A 21,451-nucleotide genomic window follows, 5' to 3' on the forward strand; every position below is an offset into this window, starting at 1 on the left:
CAGTCATTAAAAAGTTTTGAAGCTTTGAATTCGAATTTAGGTTTTCAAAAAATATTATATTTTTAGATTGGGTATTGTTGCAAACGACTGAAAATATTCTTTGAGGTTTATATCTGAATTTTGAGGGTATCTGGTGAAGATTAGATTTGATTTTGGCTGGGTTTTGAAGAAGAAGAAGAAGAAGAAATACATGACATATAATATACATAGAAATTGTATTAAAATTGTATTGTAATTATATGAAATTTGTATGCAGATTGTATTAAAGTTGTATTATGTTGTAGTTGTATTTTCTTTGTTTCAATGTTGTATGAAAGTTGAAAACAAGTTGTATATTGTATAAATCGTTATATGAAATTTGTATTTAAGCTAAATAAATACTCTCTTTTTATATAAAATTATTGATATATATCAAAATTGTATTAATATTGTATAAAAAATTGTTTTAGTTGTATTATGTTTGTAGTTTTATTAATTTTATATGAATGTTATAAGAAAGTTGTATTAAACTTGTCCTACCAGGTTGTACCCTTGTCTTGATTATTCCCCAATTTGGCCATAGATATTCAGAAATAAAAACTTCTCTCTTTAGGTGAAGTTTTTAGTGACTTAAATATATACTCAAGGGTGTGTATTTCACAAGCATACCTGTACTAGAGGCGAGGCTTTTATTTCCTCATAGTGAAATCAAAAGTGCATTAATGTCCATTCGAAAAGGAGCTTACGAAAAAACTTTAATCCGGAGGTGGATCTTATTTTGATGTTCCAATATGTTAAGACAAATTCCAAAATTTTATCTTAATATCAACTACTAAGAATAGGGAGGGAGGCAGTAGTAGAAGAAGGAGAGAATAAAATAGAGAATGGTGTAACTTAATTCCTTAATTGAAAATACTAATTGTGGTTTGTGAGCTTTTTTAGGGGAATGTGTGTATATATATATATATGAAAAAACATAACTAAGTGGTAAAGAGAGGAATTGGGCATTCAGCTTGTTATCCTTTTTCGGTCCATCCTAAACAAGATGAACGTAATAAAATATACTCCTATCACTTTTGTTTCTTTTTAATTTGTACCAAAACAATTTAAATAAAACTATAAATATTTCACACAGAAGGAGCAAAACAGTTGACTTTTCTTCTCATTTCTCTTCCGCTTTCCATTATATGAACCAAACAACAAGCAGACTTAACAACAAAGAGTGATCTTGTGAGCAACACATCATGTCTTCACGACATTCTTAAGTTCATCGTCCGAGTTTCGGTGTAATCTTAAAACTAGTTTGAAAGTAAGTGTATTTATTGTATTAACGAGTGTAAAATTGAACATTGATTTGTAATTCTTGTGGCTTCGGTGTCTCTAATTTGGAACTATTGAAGATATTTTTACTCCAGATCACCACATTTATTTTATATTCTCAAGATCAAGCAAATTTAAACATTCAATAATTTGAGACACAAATAAAAATTTAGACTTACATGCTTCCTTATTAATACATGAATAGAGATAGTAGAGGTGTTCGCTCTTAACTTTTTCTCTTACATTTGAAAGGAGCTATTTTTATTAATTATCTTGCATCCAGCTAAGTAATCAAATGAGCAATTCTATAGAGATGACGACGACAACAACAACCTGTCACGCCTCAAGCAAATAGGAGTTCATTTAGTTTTCATGTGCTCAATTTAATCTCATCTCACTTCACTTTAATATTATTATAAATGATTAATGTTATTAGTGCTATAAGTTTCTATGAAATTTTGACAAGACAAGAATACTCCTAATGCATATTGGATTCGAAGTTAATGTATTGACATGACTTAAAATATGATGACAAGATTAGGAATTCCTTTTTCTTATTGTTCTAGAAAAAGATGACTAAATTACAATTTTTGCCAAAAATAAGCAATTGCCATTTGCCCCAAGGTTTAACATATTCGGGATAGGAAATCCCAAGTCCTAATCCACACTCCACCTTTCCTCTTTCCCTTTTCATGTATGCAATGCTCAGAACTCCGATTCTCCCTCTTCTTCCCATTCCACTCTCCTCTATATTCCACAAATAGATTAACCACAAAACCTTATTTGCCCTATGAAATGGGAAGTAGCAGCGGAAGCGATGTGGAAGCAGGATTCGCGAAGCTACAAGGCGAAGATTTCGAGTATTACATGCAGACATACTCCATAATCCTCGGCCGTAACTCCAAGAAGTCAACGGTCGACGTTGACTTATCTTCCCTCGGCGGCGGAATGAACATCTCTCGCCACCACGCACGCATCTTCTACGACTTCCAACGGCGTCGTTTTGCCCTCGAAGTGTTAGGCAAAAACGGCTGTTTCGTTGAAGGTGTGCTCCATCTTCCCGGTAACCCTCCTGTAAAACTCGATTCGCAGGATTTACTTCAGATCGGAGATAAGGAGTTTTATTTTCTTCTTCCAATTCGGAGTATCTTAGGTGGGCCGATTGGGCCTAGTAGACATCATGTCAGTGTAAATTATCCAGTTGGGGGCTCTCCTATTGTGGGCCCCCATCATCCTCATCAGCAGCAACATGTGCCTTTGCCGCCGGCTGTGGGTTATGGTGGTGGGGTAGGGAAAAAGGGTTTGTTAAGAGGGAGGGAGTATTATGAGGAGGAGTATGATGATGATGACGGCGGGGAAGATGGTTCTGGAGCTAAGAAGATGAGGAGAGGGGATGGCATTGAGGGTGGTGGTGGTTATGGGTATGGTTCCGGCGGGAAGGCTACTATTTCTGGGCATTTAGGTGAGTAGTTTTATCAGTTTCATGGTGTTTCTTTTCAATAAAAATACGTTCTTGACTGTTAATTTATCGACTTAGACGATATATATGAATGCCTTATTTGTTAACTATGATTGAGAATTGCCACAAAGGATTTGTGTTGCTTGTGAAGGATTAACAAGTTAAAGACTCATCTTTATTGGATGTCTTTATTGGCTCTATAAGTGGCTATTTGAGATTTTCTGCTGTTCGGTGAACTGTGTTTCTCTAGAAGAGATTTTGTGTATAGGGGGTGTTCTTGCTTGTTGAATTACTATAGTCTTATTGAATCGACGCAGAAGAGATTTTCTTTCAGTCCTTATATGGTAATGGTTAGTTCTATGGATTTAGTTACTGCAGATGGAAGTTTAATGTATGTAAATATGCTCTAATATTTTTAGTAGACCCTTGGTAATAGTACCCGGAGTGGAGCAAAGAGATGTAGAGATTAGGTTTGACAGTTTTTATGCTTACACATGAAATCGACAGACTTATTAGTTTGCTGGTGTTATTAATGACTTTGTTTATGAAATTTGGTCTTTAGTGTTGAGAGTATGATAGTGGCATCATGTGATCATGACAGGGAAAGCAACTTGATAGGATTGGTATAACGCATATGAAAATCCCTTGTATCCTGCGCTGTTCAGGCTTTTTAGGAATCAAAGCTTCATCAATGATCATATACCGTAAAAGACATTTTTCTGTTTGCCTTCTATTTCCAAGAACCGCCCTGTTAACTGGTTTTGATTTGGTGTTATTTCTTATTTTCTTTTTTGATATGTTAGACTCGAACCCCCTGAACCCTCCCATCCAGTGATAACCCTTTGTCAAAAAGTCAACAGTAGCACTTGCTCCACTCTGCCACCTTGGCAACTTGAACACACCAACTCTTGGTTGGCTCATCTTCACTTGTCTGATTTAGTGCTTTAGGGTTTTTTTGGGTGAAAGTTACCAAATATGTTCCCTATCATGAGTGAAATCTTAGTTTATCAGTTTATGAAGTTAATTCTGTCTCTATTGATTATTGGCTTTGATTGCACCCAATGGAGTGGCCTAATGGTTAATAAAGTGGGTGCATACGTTGGAGATCAAGGTTCAAATCTCAACTAAGACAAAAAATACTAGGTGATTTCTTCCCACCCACCTAAGCCTTGTCAGGTAGAGTTGCCCGGTACCTGTGTTGGTGAGAGGTAGCAAGTATAGTCGAGGTGTGTGCAAGTTAGCCCGTACACCACCATAGCGGAATTTTTTTTTATTGGTTTTCAAGAGCTCTCCTTTCTAGCATATGGGTTTTGCATTATAACTTATATCAAAGCCAGGTTTGAGGTCTCTTGTTTCCTGTTAACCTGATTTTTGAACTCGGAAACTCAGAATCCTCAACCATCTTAAATCTTATATACTTAATAGAAGATTACAGCAAGGTTGGCTCAGAATTTGTATATTTGAAAAGCAAGGGTATCTTACTTAGAACTCCCATATGATTTACCAAAACTAAATGAACCTTCCGTTCAGTTTAGAAAAATAAAATACTTGGAATGTTCTGCCAAATTATGAAACCATGTAGACCTCCCTGATGTCAACCTCTGTATTTGAGTTTTTTTATATCAACCTCTATTTTCGATTTAACCTCGTAATACTGTTTCTTTAAAGGTTGTCTTTAGCATCTAGATGAGTAGACGTCATGCCACCCCTTTCATCTATATCTGTGCTACTTACGACCCTCTCCCCCGCCGCTAGTCCTGTCAGCTCCTTCTCACATCCCACCTTTGCTATGAGGCATGTAAACTTCTTAGGGCACTTGACATGCACTCACTATCATCATAGCTAATATGTATGGACAAATATACCGCTATAACAATAAGAACAATAAATAGTTGATACATTTTATGCTATATGAGGATGCAATATAGGATGAGCACTTGGAACTTTTGAATGAATAAGAGGCAGTAATCTATTTCCTTGAATTACACGATCTGATATAGTATTCATATAACTCTTTTCTTTATTGGTTCGGGAAAGCTCATTCAGGATGCACTGTTCCTCTATCATTCTTTGGAGAGGAGTCGGTTGTCATGATAATGCAAAGCTAACCCTAGAAATCGAATATTACTCTTTACTCGTACATTTCTTATCAAAGCAGGAGATTTGTTTCAGGAGATATCAAACCAAAAGCTAATTCCATTCCATGTTATACAGTTGTACTCTGCTAGATTTTCATGCTTCTATGGTTTCCTTAGTAGAAGCTGTAAAGCTTATACCCATTAAATGGAACTTAGTATCTGAATCATGGAACTTAGTATCTGCGTCATGGAACTTGTTTGGCCTAAAACGTCTTGCAGATAAGAAGATAGAGGGAAGATCACGTGTTGACAGAGATGCTGACAATCAACAGCTCATGCAGTTAGAAGAAAAGGATGTTGTATCATCTGTGGCAAATGTGCTTTCAGACCTCTGTGGTCCGGGAGAATGGATGCCAATGGAGAAGCTTCATGCTGAGGTAACTTCAATATTATACATCTTTTGTCACAGAAATACCAATTTGTTATTAAGTGAAGACTATATTGTTTGTTTGCACTTTGATTTTGTGAAGAGGTGGAACCCTTCTGCCTCTAATGGATGTAATGACATCATATTCGATAGGGGTGCGGATTTAGAGGTCGGATTCTTCATCACATAAATTTAGAATTCGAGGGTATGGATACGAGTGCGGATAAGGTGCGGGGTAACGGCCAATAAATGCATATTACGACATATATGGTATATATCTCGATTAATTAAAGCTATTGAACTAAAACTAATAAACTTTAATTCTTTATAAACACCTAATATTTTATTCATAAGATATCTTGTGTAATAGCAAAGCACTCTCATACTTTACATAACTATATACTCCCTTCCTTTCAATTTAGATGAGGTAGTTTGACTCGGCACGGAGTTTAAGAAAAAAGAGGGAGACTTTTGAAACTTGTGGTCCTAAAAGCTTAAGGGGTAAACACTTTGTGGGGCCATGACATTTGTGTGGTTATAAAAGCTTTTCATTAAGGATACAATGGATAAAATGAAAAGTTTAAAGTTCAATTATAGAAATGTGTCATTCTTTTTGGAACAGGCTAATAAGGAAAGTGTATCATCTAAATTGAAACGGAGGGAGATATATTATTGGCATAAACCCAAATATCAAACCGAATACCAAATCAATCATATACTTCACGGTCATAGATGTAGTCAAAGCACCCAAGGTAAGTTGACCAGATCCGGTGTGGATCCCACACCCACACCCATGTCGTGTCGACATTGGTGCGACAGGAATTTTGAAGAGTCTGTGCAACATAGCCTTTTCAAAGCCAACAACAACTCTTATGGAGTGGGGCATGGTCCATTGGACACCCACCACAGACACAAGGGGCCGGCAAACCGATGCAGTTCTGATGCATCTTCGACACAAGGTACAGCAGTTAATGAGGGTGACTCTGAGACCTGTCCCCATAAGAGGGGCATCCAAGACAGCTTCCTATGAAAAATTTGTCTACTTAGAATATAGCTCTTAGATGATGTTCCATGGAAATTCTGTCACCTCTGTATTCTTAACCAGCTGGTTATTAGGAATGGCAAGTGGTGCGGGGCGGGTTATGCCTTAACCTGCAAAATTTCAACCCCCCCTTTTTAAATTTGTCAATCAAAATTTTTCCCTTTTAACGTTAAGCAATTATTTAGATAAGCATACAGAAGCTAAACACTAAGACTGAACATTAATAACAATATCTTTGATATTTGGGTTTTCTTTTTTGCTTTATAATTCACTTAAGTATTTGTGAATTAAAGCTGGATTTTGTTACTATTTGCAAGAAAGATAAACAGAAAACTTGAAAGTTTTCACCGAAATCGGAAGCTAAATTTAAGTAACATAATTAACCAAATTAAATTCTTAATGTATTAATTTCTGTGAAGTTAACTCTACAGGTTTAGGTGATAGAACAATTTCAAGACTTAATATGATTTGATTTCTATATAAAGGATTTGAATCTTCTGCATTCTATCACTGAAAGAGAGCTTCAGGCTTCTGTCTTTAGAGGTGGAGCCGAGAGGGGAACAGCAAAGGCTGAAGAGAATTAGTACAAACTACAAAGTCACAAACCCGCACCCGCACCCCACGGATTTTTAAAAAAATTATTTTGACCCTCCCCGCCCCGCACCCGCATTTGTCTAAACCTGCACCGCCCCACACCCGCCCCGCCCTGCACGTGCACCGTCCCATTGCCATCTCTACTGGTTATTGTACAACATGACCAAAAACATGTCAGCAGTCCATAACCAGCTTAACACATCATTTCCCCTAAGATTAATGTTGAGAGGATTTTTAGGAATTAGGATTGAAGAGATTCAGCATAGGTACCACCTCCTCAACCTGCAAGTCCTTTCTATAAATTAGGGTTGAAAATGATGTTTTTCCACTCACAAGTTACATCTTTATCCATCAAAATTATATTAGCAGGAAGCTCAATCTCAAAGGCCATTATCATGGTCAAAAGTAGATTCTGTTTCTCGTGAATCCCTTCCCTTTCTAAAGCAGCAATATTTGCAAAAATGTTGAAACCTTTTCTGATTCCCCTGTACATGGTGCAATCATCAAGACCATTCTCCTGAACCGAGCACCACTGATAGAATTCCACACCAAGTTCTCATATATTGACCTTACTCCATATTTCCTACTTGATTATTAAGCCTTTAAAGCCATTTACCTAATTGGGCTTTGATTAAACACAGATGAAGATCTTATACCTAGTCAGGAGTCTCTGACGATTAATAATGTTATGGTTACTTTGCGTGTTAGACATGCAGTGGTGAACTTTCACTTTAAAATTAGCATGCACTGTAGATAATGTAGAATTTTCTGTTACATCTTTTTATTTTGAAAAGAAAAGAGCATGCCTTCATTCTTTATAACCTTGGCGAGGTTTTGCTTAATTATGGGTGAAGTTGCTGTTCTACTTTGTTGACAATTGACTGCATTTTGTCTTCTCTCTAAACAGATCCCATAGAGTACTGTATTGTCTTTCGATCCTGTATCAAATATCATTTCCTGCTTCATGTTCATGGTTGTTGTGGGAAAATTTTGCTCCTGCTCAGCTTTTTGTTAGACAGCGTAGATTTTTTAAGTTGTTAGAGTTGGAGTTTTGGCTGATGACAAGCTTTTGCTTTTGTAGTTGGTGGAACACTACGGCAATACCTGGCATCATAGTCGTGTGAGGAGATATTTAACATCTGAGGATTATCCTAGCCCTGAAGCCAAATCAAAGCCATGGTATGGATTGCTGATGCTTTTAAGAAAATACCCGGAGCATTTTGTCATCAATACGCGGTCCAAGGGACGGGTGACTTTGGAGTTTGTTTCTCTTGTCTCGCTGCTTTCGTGAGAGCTTATAAGAACTTTAGCCATTTAGTTGTAATTTAGCTTTAAGTAGGGTGTGAAATATGAGACCTGAAACATCGCTGTGAATTTCGATACTGGAGATCAAATTTGTCGATGACATGCACTTGTGGTTACTGCTGTTTGTAGGTCTCAATTTACTATTGCAGCACATTTCTTGTATCTTTTGACAAGAAAGATGATCATTGCATTACACAATGAAATGAGTTTCAGATTTCCTCAATTATTCTTGCCCTCTAACCCCTCTCCCTAGAAGCTCAATTCAAAGCACATGGGGTATCATTAGTACGAAATAAATGAAATAAATTTGGTTGGTAATGTGGTATGAGACAAATGAAAGAAGCGCAGATGATTAATGCATGATCATCAACATAATCCAACAGTGAGTATGATTTTTGACAATTACAATAAATGGTTCCTTGCTCAAAAACTTAAGCATTGTACTCAAAACGTTCATTTACTAAAGCCTGTTTGGCCAAGCTTCTCCCCACCCAAAAAGTGCTGCTTCTTTTTTTCTCAAAAAGCACTTTTTTTCTTAACTTGCCAAGCTATTTTGGAAAAAAAAAGCTTTTGGGAAGAAGCAGAAGCAGTTTTAGAGATACAGAAAAAAGTAGCTTCTCCCCAGAATCAGAAACAGTTTTGACTTTTCTTCTTACTAAAAATACCCTTAGCAAAATATGGTATATATATCAATATAACCTTACTTATTTTAAACCTAATACTTAGAATTAGAGATTATATTATTGAACTCTCCTAATGTATAAATATTTCTTTATTTTTAGGATAACTTTCTAATATATGGTGACTTTTGAGATGAATGTTTTTATATTTATTAAATAATATTTTGATATATTTAAATCATCTTGAAAGAATTAAAGTACTTTTAAATTTTATTTTCATGTTTTACTTAAATAAAATAAAAAAATTAATTATTATCTTTAATAATAAATATTTGAGATTATTTATTTATTCATATAATATTAACTATTAAGTAAATCTTTTCATGTCCTTGTTCGTAATTTGATACTTAAAAGCACTCTTTGAAAAGCTTAGCCAAACACAAATTATTGCTCAAAAGTGCTTTTCAGATTGATTAGCCAAACACAAACTGCTTCTCTCCGAAAGTACTTTTTCGAAAAGCACTTCTCAAAATAAACAGCTATTTCCAGCTTGGCCAAACATGCTATAAGTGTAGTCGAGTTTGATAACTCAAAAGTAAACAAAATGTCGATTGTATTACAAAGAAATTATGGTATAAGAGAAGAATAATTGCCATATCCATAGCATTAGTAAATATGCAGGGCACACGAATTCGAAGTTTCACCCCTTTACCACAGTGAAATTCAGGAGGCACTTGAAATGTTGAATACCCGGTAAATGCTTGAATTTTCTGCTCGTCTTAAAGCTGAAGGGCATGGAAGCGGAAGCAGAACCTTTCCTTCTCAACTTTTGGTGGCGCTTCTTGCAAAAAGGTACTTAAATATCAAGACTCCTCCTTGTTCAGATTGTGGACACTTGTGTATAGTTGCTCTTCCCGAGCACGTTTTGCTGCAAGAGCTTCCTCATCAAGCACTTTGATTGGCGACCACTCAGGCAATTTTAACCAATCATCTTTCCTATTGACAATAGAGTTATAGAAGCTTCTCAAGACTGGTTTTATTTTGATGGTAGCATAATCAACTGTCGTTCCAGCAACTGCAAAAATGACTGAATAACGAACAGCACCAAGTTGACCACCTGACAATTTCATCGAAAAGAACAGGTAAGCCAGTTATCGGGTTCATAAACATCAAACATGATGAATAACATGTCTTTGAGACAAAGGTATAGGATATCATAGATTAAGAAATCAGAACCCATAGATGAAGGCTGTCATTCCATTTTCAAATTTCAAATTGCTTCCAAACACAAAGGAATTTTAATTAGTGGCATCACCATGGAAAAAAGGTAGTGATGAAAAATGAAATCAGATACTGGGTAGCAGAACTTTCACTTTCACATTGAAAGAGCAGCAAACTGGAACAAATAGGAGTAAAAGGGAAATGCACAAAGTTTCAGATCAGCATTGGGTTTTGTCACTTCAAATCAATGATTGACAAACAAAAAATACCAAAGATGAACCATTTATAGCCTTTTCAAGATTTTAGACTTCAATTTTCTAGCATCGATGGGCTCTTTGCACAAGCATATGCCAAATCTTGAAATGAATGAAGCTTTTTACTAGGTAGTAACAACTTCACTAGCAGTGTGGTTGTTTGCATAAGCGCCTTCATCATTACATAATAGCCTAGTACTTATGTTAAAGCAGGATCCCCACCTAGGTAAGAACACACATGGAGCACAAATATTTGAATTGACATTACAAAGATGTTAACACTGATTGCATAGAACAACTGTTTCTTGAGAAGGATGCATAGAACAACTGTTTTAGAAACAAATTAGGGCAAATGGAAATGCGTCCCTCAGTTATTGGTACTAGTCCTGAACAGAGTTGGTACTAGAAAAACATCTTTAGCGTACTTAAAGTGATGCTTGGATTCATGAAGTAGTTGAAAATGAAAGCCATTGAACAAGTATCCATAACCTCTAATGAGGTCATCTTTAAAAAGACACAAACCTCTTGTTATTCAAAGAACCACTTCTCGTTAAACAGTCACCTGAATTTGGAACTTCCGCTCGAATGGACAATGTAGGAAATCAAGTTACTATAAATTATGCAAGTTTAGCCGCTCTTGTTTGGCTTCAACAAGCAAAAACCATGTTGATGGAAAATCTGAGTACCGGCTACTTCAATTAGACTACAATTACAATGACAGTTTAACAACTGAACAAGTTTTTTTTCTTTTTCTTTTTCTTTTTTCATAGGTAAAAACATGATCTTGTGAGATTAACAGCATTGAAAAGAATGGACCAAATCTTGAGTTAATGTTTACAGTAGCCTACTTTTGCTCAGGAACTACTAAGATAGATGCACACGGAAAGAGAGACAGAGAGAGATGTAAATCTGACCTTGCAGGCGTCCAAGAATAGCACCACTGCCAAAACCTCCTATTGCTGAGTTTAGCAAATCATCAGGCCTTCCAATTCTACTTACTCTTACAAGCTCACGAGCACCTACCATAGAATGAAACGAGCAAATATGTTAAGCTCAGTATTCATTCTTTTCAACACCATCGACCATAAGGCACCTTTCTACTCAAATGCAGTGAATATAAAAAGAGTTCAAGTTCAAATAAAGAAGCATATGTTAGGCTCAGTCTCCAGTCTTATATGGACAGAGCAGCAGAAGATCTAGTGTCTTGGCTACCTTCACTCTGTTGACTACAATTGACCCATGTGATTCTTTTCTTTTTAAACGCAATAAGTACTGTAGTTTAAAGCTGATCATTTTAAAAATTTACTAGGTTGAGTGTCCTTGCAAAAAAATTTGGAAGGAAGCTAGAAAGCACAAATGATGTGAAGTAACTTGATGCGGAATAAGCTGCCATGATGAAAAGCAATTGAACAGAAGCATTTGGAAGATATCCCATGGATTGAAGGATGATTAGGACACCGATACAAGGGCAAGAGTTAATTAAAACCACCAAATGTCCGGCTAGATTTTTTTTAAGAGGCCACTAGTTTTTCAGATAACCCCATTACCGCCATTTCCCAACAAGCACTGATTCCAGAATCAACAATGGAAAGAATTGTTGACATATGAAGCAGAAATTTAGTGCAACAGTAGCAGCATTGTCAGTCTTTCAATTATGTTTTTTTGGGGGTAATACCATCCGGTATCTAGTACCTATTGCATAGGGCTCATTCAAGGAGAAGTACTTTCTACCAGGAATTTCTCCATTCCTAGGGCTCAAACGCGAGACCTCTGAAAAAGAATGGAGAAATCACATTCATTCCACCACACCAAGCCATTTATGAAAAGGGTGTGAGCAGTGGATGCACTTCTTAATATTATTCTATGTCACTACATATAGTTCGAGTCTGCAACAGTGGGCCTCTAGACTGTCCGAAGATTTAATTAGCAAATACTAGAACAAAGTGGAAGAATTAATCATTTCATAGCCTGGAAAATTCAATTACCGCAATAAGAGGCAGTAACAATAGCAAAATTAGTAGCATATGTTGCAGAAATGTTAGCTAAGCCATGAACTTTCCGATGCTTTGATACCAGACCAGCTCCTCCACCTGCCACCCCTAATAATACCAAAAAGGGGTTTAAGAAGAATTAAAGTTCTGATCAACAAACTTATACATGCTAAAAAATTTAATACTCCTACAAGGTATATGATTGAAATCAGGGAGTTGCTAAAATTACCTGCTAGTAGAGTCGGTATAAGAATCCTTTCTTTCCAATTTAGTAATGAAGAAGAAACTTCATCAAGTGGCTTGTCATTCGAAGCCGAAGCCATGTGATTCAATGGCTTCTTTTGAACATTCTAGTAGAGGACTTGAATTCGAAGTGAGATGTGGACTGTTTGACCAAGCTTTGTTTTGGACTATAAGAACTGGGCCCAATTGAGGGAAATTGGTAAAAATAGCACCGGTTAGCCAGTTTTCGGACTGGTCATTCAAAAATAGCCAGTGTTTGCCAAATTATTAAAATATAGCCACTATTTTATTGCAACAGAGACTGATCCAGCATAATATACTGGAGTTCGGTGCACCTGTGTATGAACTTCCAGCATATTATGCTGGAACTCCAACACGCAGAAAGTTCCAGCATAATGTACTGGAGATTCGAGCACCCGTATATGAACTTTTAACATATTATACTGTACCGGTATACTTTGCTGGAACTCTAGTATATTTTGCTGGAGTTCTAGTATACTTATGCTGGAACTCCATTATATTATGGTAGAGTTCCAGTATACTTATACTGGAACTCCAGTATAATATGCTGGAGTTCCAGTATACTTATGTTGGAAATCCAGTATAATATATAATATATTGGAGTATTTTTCGGATTTTGAACAGTGTTTTCGTTCAGATTTATCTTTACATAAAAAGTGGCTAAATTTCGATTGCTTTTGAAAGTGTGGCTATTTTTGAATGACCACTTGTAAATCTGACTATTTTTGAATTTCTCCAGGAAAATTGACACCGGGTAACAATATATAAGAGGAATTGGCAAATTATTGACCTTAAATTATGTTGGCAAAGGCAGCCCTAAAGAAATTGGCATTATATAGCCAAATCTGAAAAAACCTACTTCCAATTTATTCTCTCTACGTGTCTTTTTCATTTCCCTCTTCCTTTCTCTCCTTATATTTCTTTTTCTATCTCTATCTTTTTCTCTCTCTTGATTTAGCAAAAATTATTGCATATTATGCACAAAATCAATGGGATAAAAAGATATGGTTGATCTCTCCTCAAAGAAAATCAGAAGCAAAAACTAAGAAAGAAAATATGAAAAAATAGTGTTCAACTTTATTTTTCTTCTATTTTTTTTGTTGGATCGAATGAGTGGGTGTGACTGAAATCCACTGATGTACATGGGGATATACACAGGATACAATGGGAGGGATACACAGGTGGAGTCGTCTTGAAACTTGAGTTTCAATCTGAAATGTGTTATACAAAGAAGGAAAATAAAATTTTGATATACACATTATTATTATTATTATTATGTTACACACTGTAATATACAAATAATATACTTTTTATTACATTATATATATTTGGATATACATATTAAAAACTAAAAAAATTTGGGAAATTTTTCGAATATGGAGCCTAATTTCTAGGATGATGGTTGATATGAAAGAAGAGAGAGAAAAAAAAGGGCAGCCCGATGCACTAAGCTTTCACTATGCGCGGGGTTCGAAGAAGGGCCGAAACACAAAGAGAGAGAGAGAGAGAGAGAGAGAGTTTTAAATATTTTTTTCTATTTTTAAGGAAAATAATTTTGACAGAACTTATTTTTAGGATGATGGTTGAACCATTAGAAGAGAGAGAATAACTTTAGGCTACCATATGCCAAATGCTAAAACGTAGACTTTTTTATGCCAAGTTGGACCTACATGCCATGCCAAATTCGGGGCAATTGCATAGATAGTCATTCTCATGGATGCTATGTAGTGATTAGCCAGCACTTATTTTGTCCTGAAATTTTAAACTAAAAATCTTAACTTCAGGACATTTTTGTCTTGAAATTTTAAACTGAAAAACTGAAACTCAGGATGCACTGGTTAATTCCTAAATAACAGACCTTTAGAGTGGTTATCTGGTGTCATTTCTACGCCAAATTCTCGTCCTATAATCTCGGCCTTGTAGATTTATTGGGCTTGCGTGTTGTTCATTCTTTTCGGAATTGGCTACCCATTTTTGAGGTGGTCTTTAACTTTTGACCCCCGTTTGCCCTATGAGCAGGACTTCAAGGTCAAAGTTAGTATTGCCCATGGGGCTAGCTAGGGATAATACTTATTAAACTTGAAATTCCGTCCAAAGGGCAAGCGGGGACAAAAATTCAAAACATCCTCTTGAGGGCTAGGAATGATATATTTTCTCAGTTTTGGAAGGTGGTTAGAAGATTAAACATTTCCCACTTGTCCCGAGGACAATCCAGCAATGTTACTATCAGATTTTAAAGAACAAACTCAATATATTATATGCACTATTTTATGGAGCGTTTATTTGTTATGGTATCAGATGAAAACGAAATTTGAGCAATCTCTTTTTATAACTCTTCATGAGCTTTATCCAATTCCAGTGGAAACCAAGTATTGTAAGATATAAAATTCAATTAATTTCCTGAAACAAACAATAAAAGGGCTCTCACCATAAGTGCGAATTAAACTGTCTTACCATGCACTTCAGGCTTTCTTTGCACTCCTACTAACTATGTCGGAAAAAAGGGATAAAAAGTTTTTGTTTTTTAAATCTTGGATAATTATTTCTTTTCTTTACATCAACCTTTGTCTAGAGCAATCTACCTATTTTCCTATTTCGTTTTCATGAATATGCAAATAAAACAGCGCCTTGTGATCTTTAAGATGAAACCATTTTTAACAATATGAAATACTTGCATATGTTAACAGCCTAAGTTAGACTCAACGAAAGATTGTAATTGCGGCCAAGTGATTACACTTTCACATTATACCACTTAGGTGCAACATTCAAATCTCACGAAAAATATCACACATCGCTATCTTTTTTGGACACAAGGACTTGAGTGGCTGAAAATAAATGTCCAATCAGAAAGACTTTCACAATTAAAGTTGCTAGTGAAAAGTAGTCATTGCTCAATGATAGACCAGCTGATGAGGGCAGTCAATCCAAGAATTTGGCAAAGTCATTTGCAGTATAACGTGGAAACTTATTTGCTTTGTCTAAATTTTATTCCAACAGAAACTGGCCCATATGATGTTAACATTGCCATCCAAGGAAATTGCAACTGCCTTCCCTCCACACATCTTTTAATTCTATCCTCCTTTGCAAACATTAAAAAGGCATTTGTATGATAGTATCTCATCATCTTTTGACATATTTGGAGGACTTCATGATATCATGCTTATAAATCGATCATCAAAACCTTGATTGTTTTATGTTAACTGTCAACCTACTTAATCGATCCCCTCGTCATACTTATATGACCAAAATTTCTTTATTTCCCTTCTGTGTTCCATTTATACGTAAGCTAGAAATGCTAATCAACGTTGCTTCCATTTGTCAAAGTCCCCACTTCATCAAGCATGACAATACATCTCAAGATATGCATAGTAATCAAACTCAATTACCTTAAACAATAGGAAGACATATCATCATATTGCCCTAATAGGGGCACCTATACTTGTGTGTAAATAAATCTATACGAATGATAAGAGTCATGGAGTTCTAATTAGTACGTGGCTGGACAGCTTAATAAAATCATTAGCACTATTTCTTTCAGCAGAGAAAGGAGGGAGACAGGATCAAGAGAACGATATGTCTTGTTCTATATCTTCAGAGGCTGAAAAACCATTGCTTTCTGGCTCCCCTCCCTCCTCCTCCTCTTCCTCCTCCTCCTCACTATTCGGTGTTGAAGTTAAAGGCTCAGATTTCCTCCGTGAACCAGCCCCACTTCGTCTTCGAGTTTCTGCAAAAATATTTTATCTGTTTAGTACTATAGCCCACTAAGAACTGCTACAAAGACTAGGAAAGTAGTGGAACTTTACTCTTATTAGTAATTGCGGAGCGCGTAAATGCTAAAAATTCATCCCATTTGAATTGTCTTAGTTCCTGCTTCTCCTCCTCTGAGATTTCAAAATTCGGTTCCCTCCCACACATAAAAGCAGCCCTACAAATTTAAAAGGAAAAAGAAAAACTCCGTCCATTTTAAGTTTCCATCCAAGAATCAAATTGCAATAGAACTAAACAAGGATCCTGTAAGTTATGAGGTTATCACACATTTGGAAATTTTTAACATCACATAGTAGGAGGAGCAACTTAACAAAGGTCAAGAGAAATAAATTTGCGAGCAGTATGATACCTGTCATACAGTCTAGCAGCTTCTTCTTGAGTGCCAACTGTACCCAAGTGGATTTGTTTCTTATCAACTTTTATTGCAGCTTGCCATTTCATATTCTTAAAGTAGACACCTCTCATGAGACATGGTTCTTGGTTTTCAAAGTGCTTCCTCCTGTGTCGCTTTCTGCGTTTAACTTCTGGAATAACTAATGCACAAATGTTATTTAAAGGAATACAAGTGGCACTTCTATAGATACAAGAGATTCCCTACAAAATGCTCAATTTGAATATTCTTGCACTAGGATTTATGGAACTAGAGGATCTTCCGGACAAGTCAAGAACCGTTAGTTTAAAGTAGGAGTATCCAAATACCATCCAGCTAATTCACAAGTTCATTCATGTAAAGAGCAAAATGGAGCAACTCATCATTTGATGGAACTTTTCGATGATATGCTGATGATAGCAAGCAGCTATGTTTCAAGGGACATATCCCACAAACATGAAATAATATCAGCACAAGTTGCTAAACAAAAATATGAACTAGATACAATAGCAACATATGGCTTTTGAAAAAGCTTGATGAAGCAGACGAAGCTAATTAATTATTCAAGATGGTTCCTTGTTTTGTATTTTAAAAGTATAGAAGCAGAGGAATCACACATAAGTAGAAAAAGGATATCGTCCATGTATGTGCTTCATGTCGTTGAGCTTTTGTCTGCAGCAGACGCTTGCTTCATGGCAATGTTAAATTACTTATCATGTTTAATTCTAATATACTTCAGAAAATTCTTCAAGTACCTTTACATGATGCTCCTGTCTGTCCTCATCAATATTTTAACAATCTGTCCCTCCACCCCCACCCCCACTCCCACCCCCAGGTTTCTGCCTTTTTTTATTCTTATCTACCTAGCTTTCTCCTTTAGACCTGTTCTTAATGAACTACCGGCTCTCAAAGGGCTTTGTAAAGCACCATATTGTCCATCAGTTGCGATGAGCTAAGAACTTTGTTTCAGAAGCAACAATATTTTTAAAGTCAGCTAAACCAAATGCTGGGCTGAATAATTACGTGCAGTCATGTAGAAGACACCAGAATGGACATATTTAACTTTGCTGTATTATAAACATCAGTAAAATATACAATTACATAATGAGATAGAATAACAGGCAACAAGGTGAATCAACATCATCATTAGTATATAAGAATAAACCTGGAAATTGTTGGGCGGTTTGCTCAATCAAGGAGCCAGAGGCATGACCTTTTGATGATCCAGGAACAACCTTTACAGCAGTTTTCTATAGAGCATTGAAACAATAGATTAGGATATAAAAAATGCCTGCAAAAATACTTTAGTGTTTATAAGAAGAAGAAAAAAAATTAATTCAGTGGGTCAGGCAGAAGATTCCACATGATCCTTTGTGAATTAACATCCTATCAACTGGAAAGAGAACATTTAATTCAAATAAAGCTGGACAGAACCCCAGAAATTAAAAGATTTGACTTCATTTACAGGTACCAGATAACCAAACTACCAAGCTGACAAAAGAAAGCTGCGGATCTCCCTCTCGATAATCATTAAAAGAGGACTGCTGCATAGGCATAGAAATAAGGGGATGAACACTTTGATAGTTATTTGTCTTTCTTTCCTTTTCATCTGCTTTTTTCTCATCATTCCAATTAACTTATATTTTATGATAGTCAGAATGTTATCAGTTCTAGTAGACAATGCAGGTAAGTCCATAGAAAGTGTTAAAGGAGCAACAAACATGGTCGAGTATCCATTTAAATCTCATTCATGCTTATGCAATATACTAGAAACAGAATTATGACGAGCCTTTATTCTAGAAACAGAATCCAGTAAATCTAGACATTCATGCTTATGCAATATACGAGCATCAATAAACTGTTCTTACCTCTTTTGACTCATCAATATCAGTTGACGGCATTGGATGGACACTTGTGGATTTGTTGTTCAGGAAACAATTTTCGGCAATGTGTCCATTCTCAGAGAACTTTGGAAGTGGGACCAAGAACGAGCTTCGTCCTTCATAATCATTTGGATATCAAAAAACAAAAAAGTTCCAAAGGTATTGCAGAACTTCTTAAGTAAATTCACCCGAGAGTGAAGGCATTCTAGTTCACAGTAGATGGAAAAATTGACAAGTATATTTACAAACTATAGAAACTACAGGTCTATCCAACTTAAATGGATATAATCAACAAAGATGCACTAACTTTCCATACCAGAACAAAGTCCTAACAGCTTACGCCTTCGGATGCTCACCATAGCTCGCCAAATTTATGCCTACAGCAGAGTGACAATTTAAGAGAAGAAGACTGCATAATCAGATGTATACTGCAATGAGAAAGCGGAATTCCAACAACAGGAATTTAGAAGAGGAATTTTGGGGGGGTGATTACTTCCACAACAATACCTATGGCTAAGCTTAATACTAATTGGGTACAGACAAAAAATCGTCACCCTGGGGAAATTTCACATTTTATGAAAGGTATAAAGAATCCAAGCGACAAGACAAAGGTGACAACAGACAAAAAAGAAAACCATGAACGCCCAAGTTCGCAGCTTTCACAAGCCCAGAACAAAAGTAAAAAGGTGATTAGTGATTCATCTAGCAGGCATTGAAGATAATATTTCCATAAAGCAAAAATAGATTTGAATGAGAATCTACAGATATACACAATCCCTTTTGGAAGATAAGGTTATGTCTCTGCTTGTAGACTAAGTCAACTCTCACCAACCTACCACCTTTTTGTGGAGAAAACAGAAGAACAAAGAACCCAAGAACCAACTTTCCAACACTACAAACATCAACATAATTAGAACAAGAGAATATGAAAAAACCTCCCACATGTAAAAGAGTATCATTTGTCCTCTATCATCCAAAACACAATGACCGAGGCAGTCACAAAATCTCATTACAACAAATTTTCCCACTTCCCACATGTTAAACTATAATTAGTCAACAAATACCAAAAAGAAACAGTTACAACAATATAGTACCTTAAAAACTACAACAAGATTGTACAGTAAGAGGAAGAAGAAAAGTGGTTGGTGAAGCTAGCGTGGGAACCGAGGGGGAAATCAAGAATTTGGAATCTAGAATTTGGTAAGACTAGAAGGTGAATACATAAAGAGAAGAGGCTGTGGGTGGTAGAAAAAGAGAGAGAAAACTGAAAAGAAAGAGGTGGAGATTGTGTTTGTAATTGTAGGGAGTAGTTGTTGTTGTTACTCACTCATGCATCTATCTACCTCTACCACCTTTTGTTTTTATTTCTTTCTACTATTCCTCTCATTATGCTATTGTCTTTGTTTTGGGTAGAGAGGGTGGTGCTGATGCTATTGCTGGTAAGCAAAAAGGGCCTCCTCCCTTAGCTTTGGGGTAGTGGGGTTGTGGGGATGGGGGTAGTAGATAGAGAAAGAAACAAAGAGTTAATATAGAGAGAGAAACAGATAAAAGAGTTGAAACTTCTTCCATAATTATATACTACATATGTACTTAAGCTATTCTTAAAATGACTGTTTTGCCCATGTGAATCTTTGGAAGGTGTTTGCTATCTTCAATATATTCATATTGTGATGACCAGAACACCCTTCATTAATCTATAGCCTCTTATCTTTTTGGAAAAAGTTCCAAAAAGAATCTTATTTCCTCAAGGGAAAGGGAAAAGGAAAAGGAAATGCGATATTAGGAGAGTAGTAGATTAGGCTCGAGTAATTTTTCATAAGTTTTGGGTATTATAAAACATTTAATTAGTAAATTAATTCCAGAAAAAAAAAGTTAGCTTTTTAAAATTCTGAACTTTCATCCAACCTAGGCAAATTGGCTTTGTTGATGGTCCAATGCACCCCTGTTGCTTGGTTGAATAACAACAGGTGGATTCTGAAATATAAAACTTTCTTTTCCTAGACATCAACGTTACGGGAGAATTTTCCTTTTTCACCGAGCAGGTATGGGAATTACTTTTTTCTACTCAGCTCTTTTTCAAAGTACTTGTGACACATTCGTCTTTTATGATTTCAACTAACTGAATTTTTGACATTTTAAAACGTATTCTTGCCATTTTGTTTAATTTAATGAAGTTGCACCTTATGTTATAGAATTTCTGGATATCCAAAATTTAATCTAAAAGTGAATTAGTTTAGTCAATCATTTGTTATAAAGTTAAAGTTGGTCAAACTAACTTTCAATAAGTGAAAAATATTAAACAAATTAGAATAGAGAAGATATTAGTATTTTCTTTAGTGGGTAATAGAAATCTCTTGCTCTCTACATAGTTAATAAAATATACCATCCTTTGACGTGGTGGGTGGTACGTAGTAACTGTTCAAAATCGAACCGAAACCGTTAATCGAATCGAATCAATAGCTTATTGGTATTGGATTATCGAGGTAATAGATGGTGAATAGATTGAAATTTTATAATTAACGGCTTAACGGTTTGGGGGCAAATTACTCAATTTTCTTATTGAGTAAAACATTAACCCGTTAAGAATTTTTGTATTTATACTTTTACCCTTTTGTATATAAAGTACTATTGAAACCCTAAATTGCTAAATTTTCAATTTCTATTTTCTAATTCTCAATGATAGAGAAGTCGCCAGTCTTGTCTCTCTCTTGAACTGAGAACTGAGAAGTCGAAAAATCGAAATCCCAATGATTAATATGTGTATGTCTGTATGAGTAGTCTTACAACAATAACAATGACCCAATAAAATCCCACAAGTGGGCTCTGGGGAGGATAGTGTATACGCAGACCTTACCTCTACCCCGAAGGGGTAGAGA

General features: G+C 35.8%; 3 protein-coding genes across 8 annotated transcripts; 1 reads left to right on the plus strand and 2 right to left on the minus strand.

Annotated features, from left to right (window-relative positions):
- The first annotated feature begins 1,901 nt into the window (after positions 1-1,901).
- On the plus strand, positions 1,902-8,427 carry LOC104103986 (transcriptional activator FHA1). The gene is made up of 3 exons (XM_009611958.4): positions 1,902-2,761; positions 5,116-5,273; positions 7,981-8,427. Exons 1-3 carry the CDS (start codon positions 1,996-1,998, stop codon positions 8,188-8,190), a joined length of 1,134 nt encoding a protein of 377 aa, XP_009610253.1. The 5' UTR covers positions 1,902-1,995; the 3' UTR covers positions 8,191-8,427.
- Positions 8,428-9,385: 958 nt separating this feature from the next.
- LOC104103987 (uncharacterized) lies at positions 9,386-12,673 on the minus strand. Its single transcript, XM_009611959.3, has 4 exons — positions 12,520-12,673; positions 12,285-12,398; positions 11,214-11,318; positions 9,386-9,941 (listed from the first exon to the last, which is right to left on the minus strand). Exons 1-4 carry the CDS (start codon positions 12,611-12,613, stop codon positions 9,688-9,690), a joined length of 567 nt encoding a protein of 188 aa, XP_009610254.1. The 5' UTR covers positions 12,614-12,673; the 3' UTR covers positions 9,386-9,687.
- Positions 12,674-15,916: 3,243 nt separating this feature from the next.
- LOC104103988 (ethylene-responsive transcription factor-like protein At4g13040) lies at positions 15,917-19,908 on the minus strand. 6 transcript variants are annotated; one of them, XM_009611964.4, is made up of 7 exons: positions 19,670-19,908; positions 18,892-18,952; positions 18,561-18,691; positions 17,858-17,942; positions 16,672-16,846; positions 16,358-16,479; positions 15,917-16,278 (listed from the first exon to the last, which is right to left on the minus strand). In XM_009611964.4, exons 2-7 carry the CDS (start codon positions 18,932-18,934, stop codon positions 16,115-16,117), a joined length of 720 nt encoding a protein of 239 aa, XP_009610259.1. In that variant the 5' UTR covers positions 18,935-18,952; positions 19,670-19,908; the 3' UTR covers positions 15,917-16,114. The 6 variants fall into 6 exon arrangements, with proteins under 6 accessions (XP_009610259.1, XP_009610255.1, XP_009610256.1 ...); XM_009611960.4 differs by having other exon boundaries at positions 16,672-16,855; positions 19,670-19,904; XM_009611961.4 differs by having other exon boundaries at positions 16,672-16,855; positions 18,892-18,984; positions 19,670-19,807.
- Between the last annotated feature and the right edge of the window lie 1,543 nt (positions 19,909-21,451).

Source organism: Nicotiana tomentosiformis, chromosome 1, assembly GCF_000390325.3.
Source record: "Nicotiana tomentosiformis chromosome 1, ASM39032v3, whole genome shotgun sequence".
NCBI classification, from domain to species: Eukaryota; Viridiplantae; Streptophyta; class Magnoliopsida; order Solanales; family Solanaceae; genus Nicotiana; species Nicotiana tomentosiformis.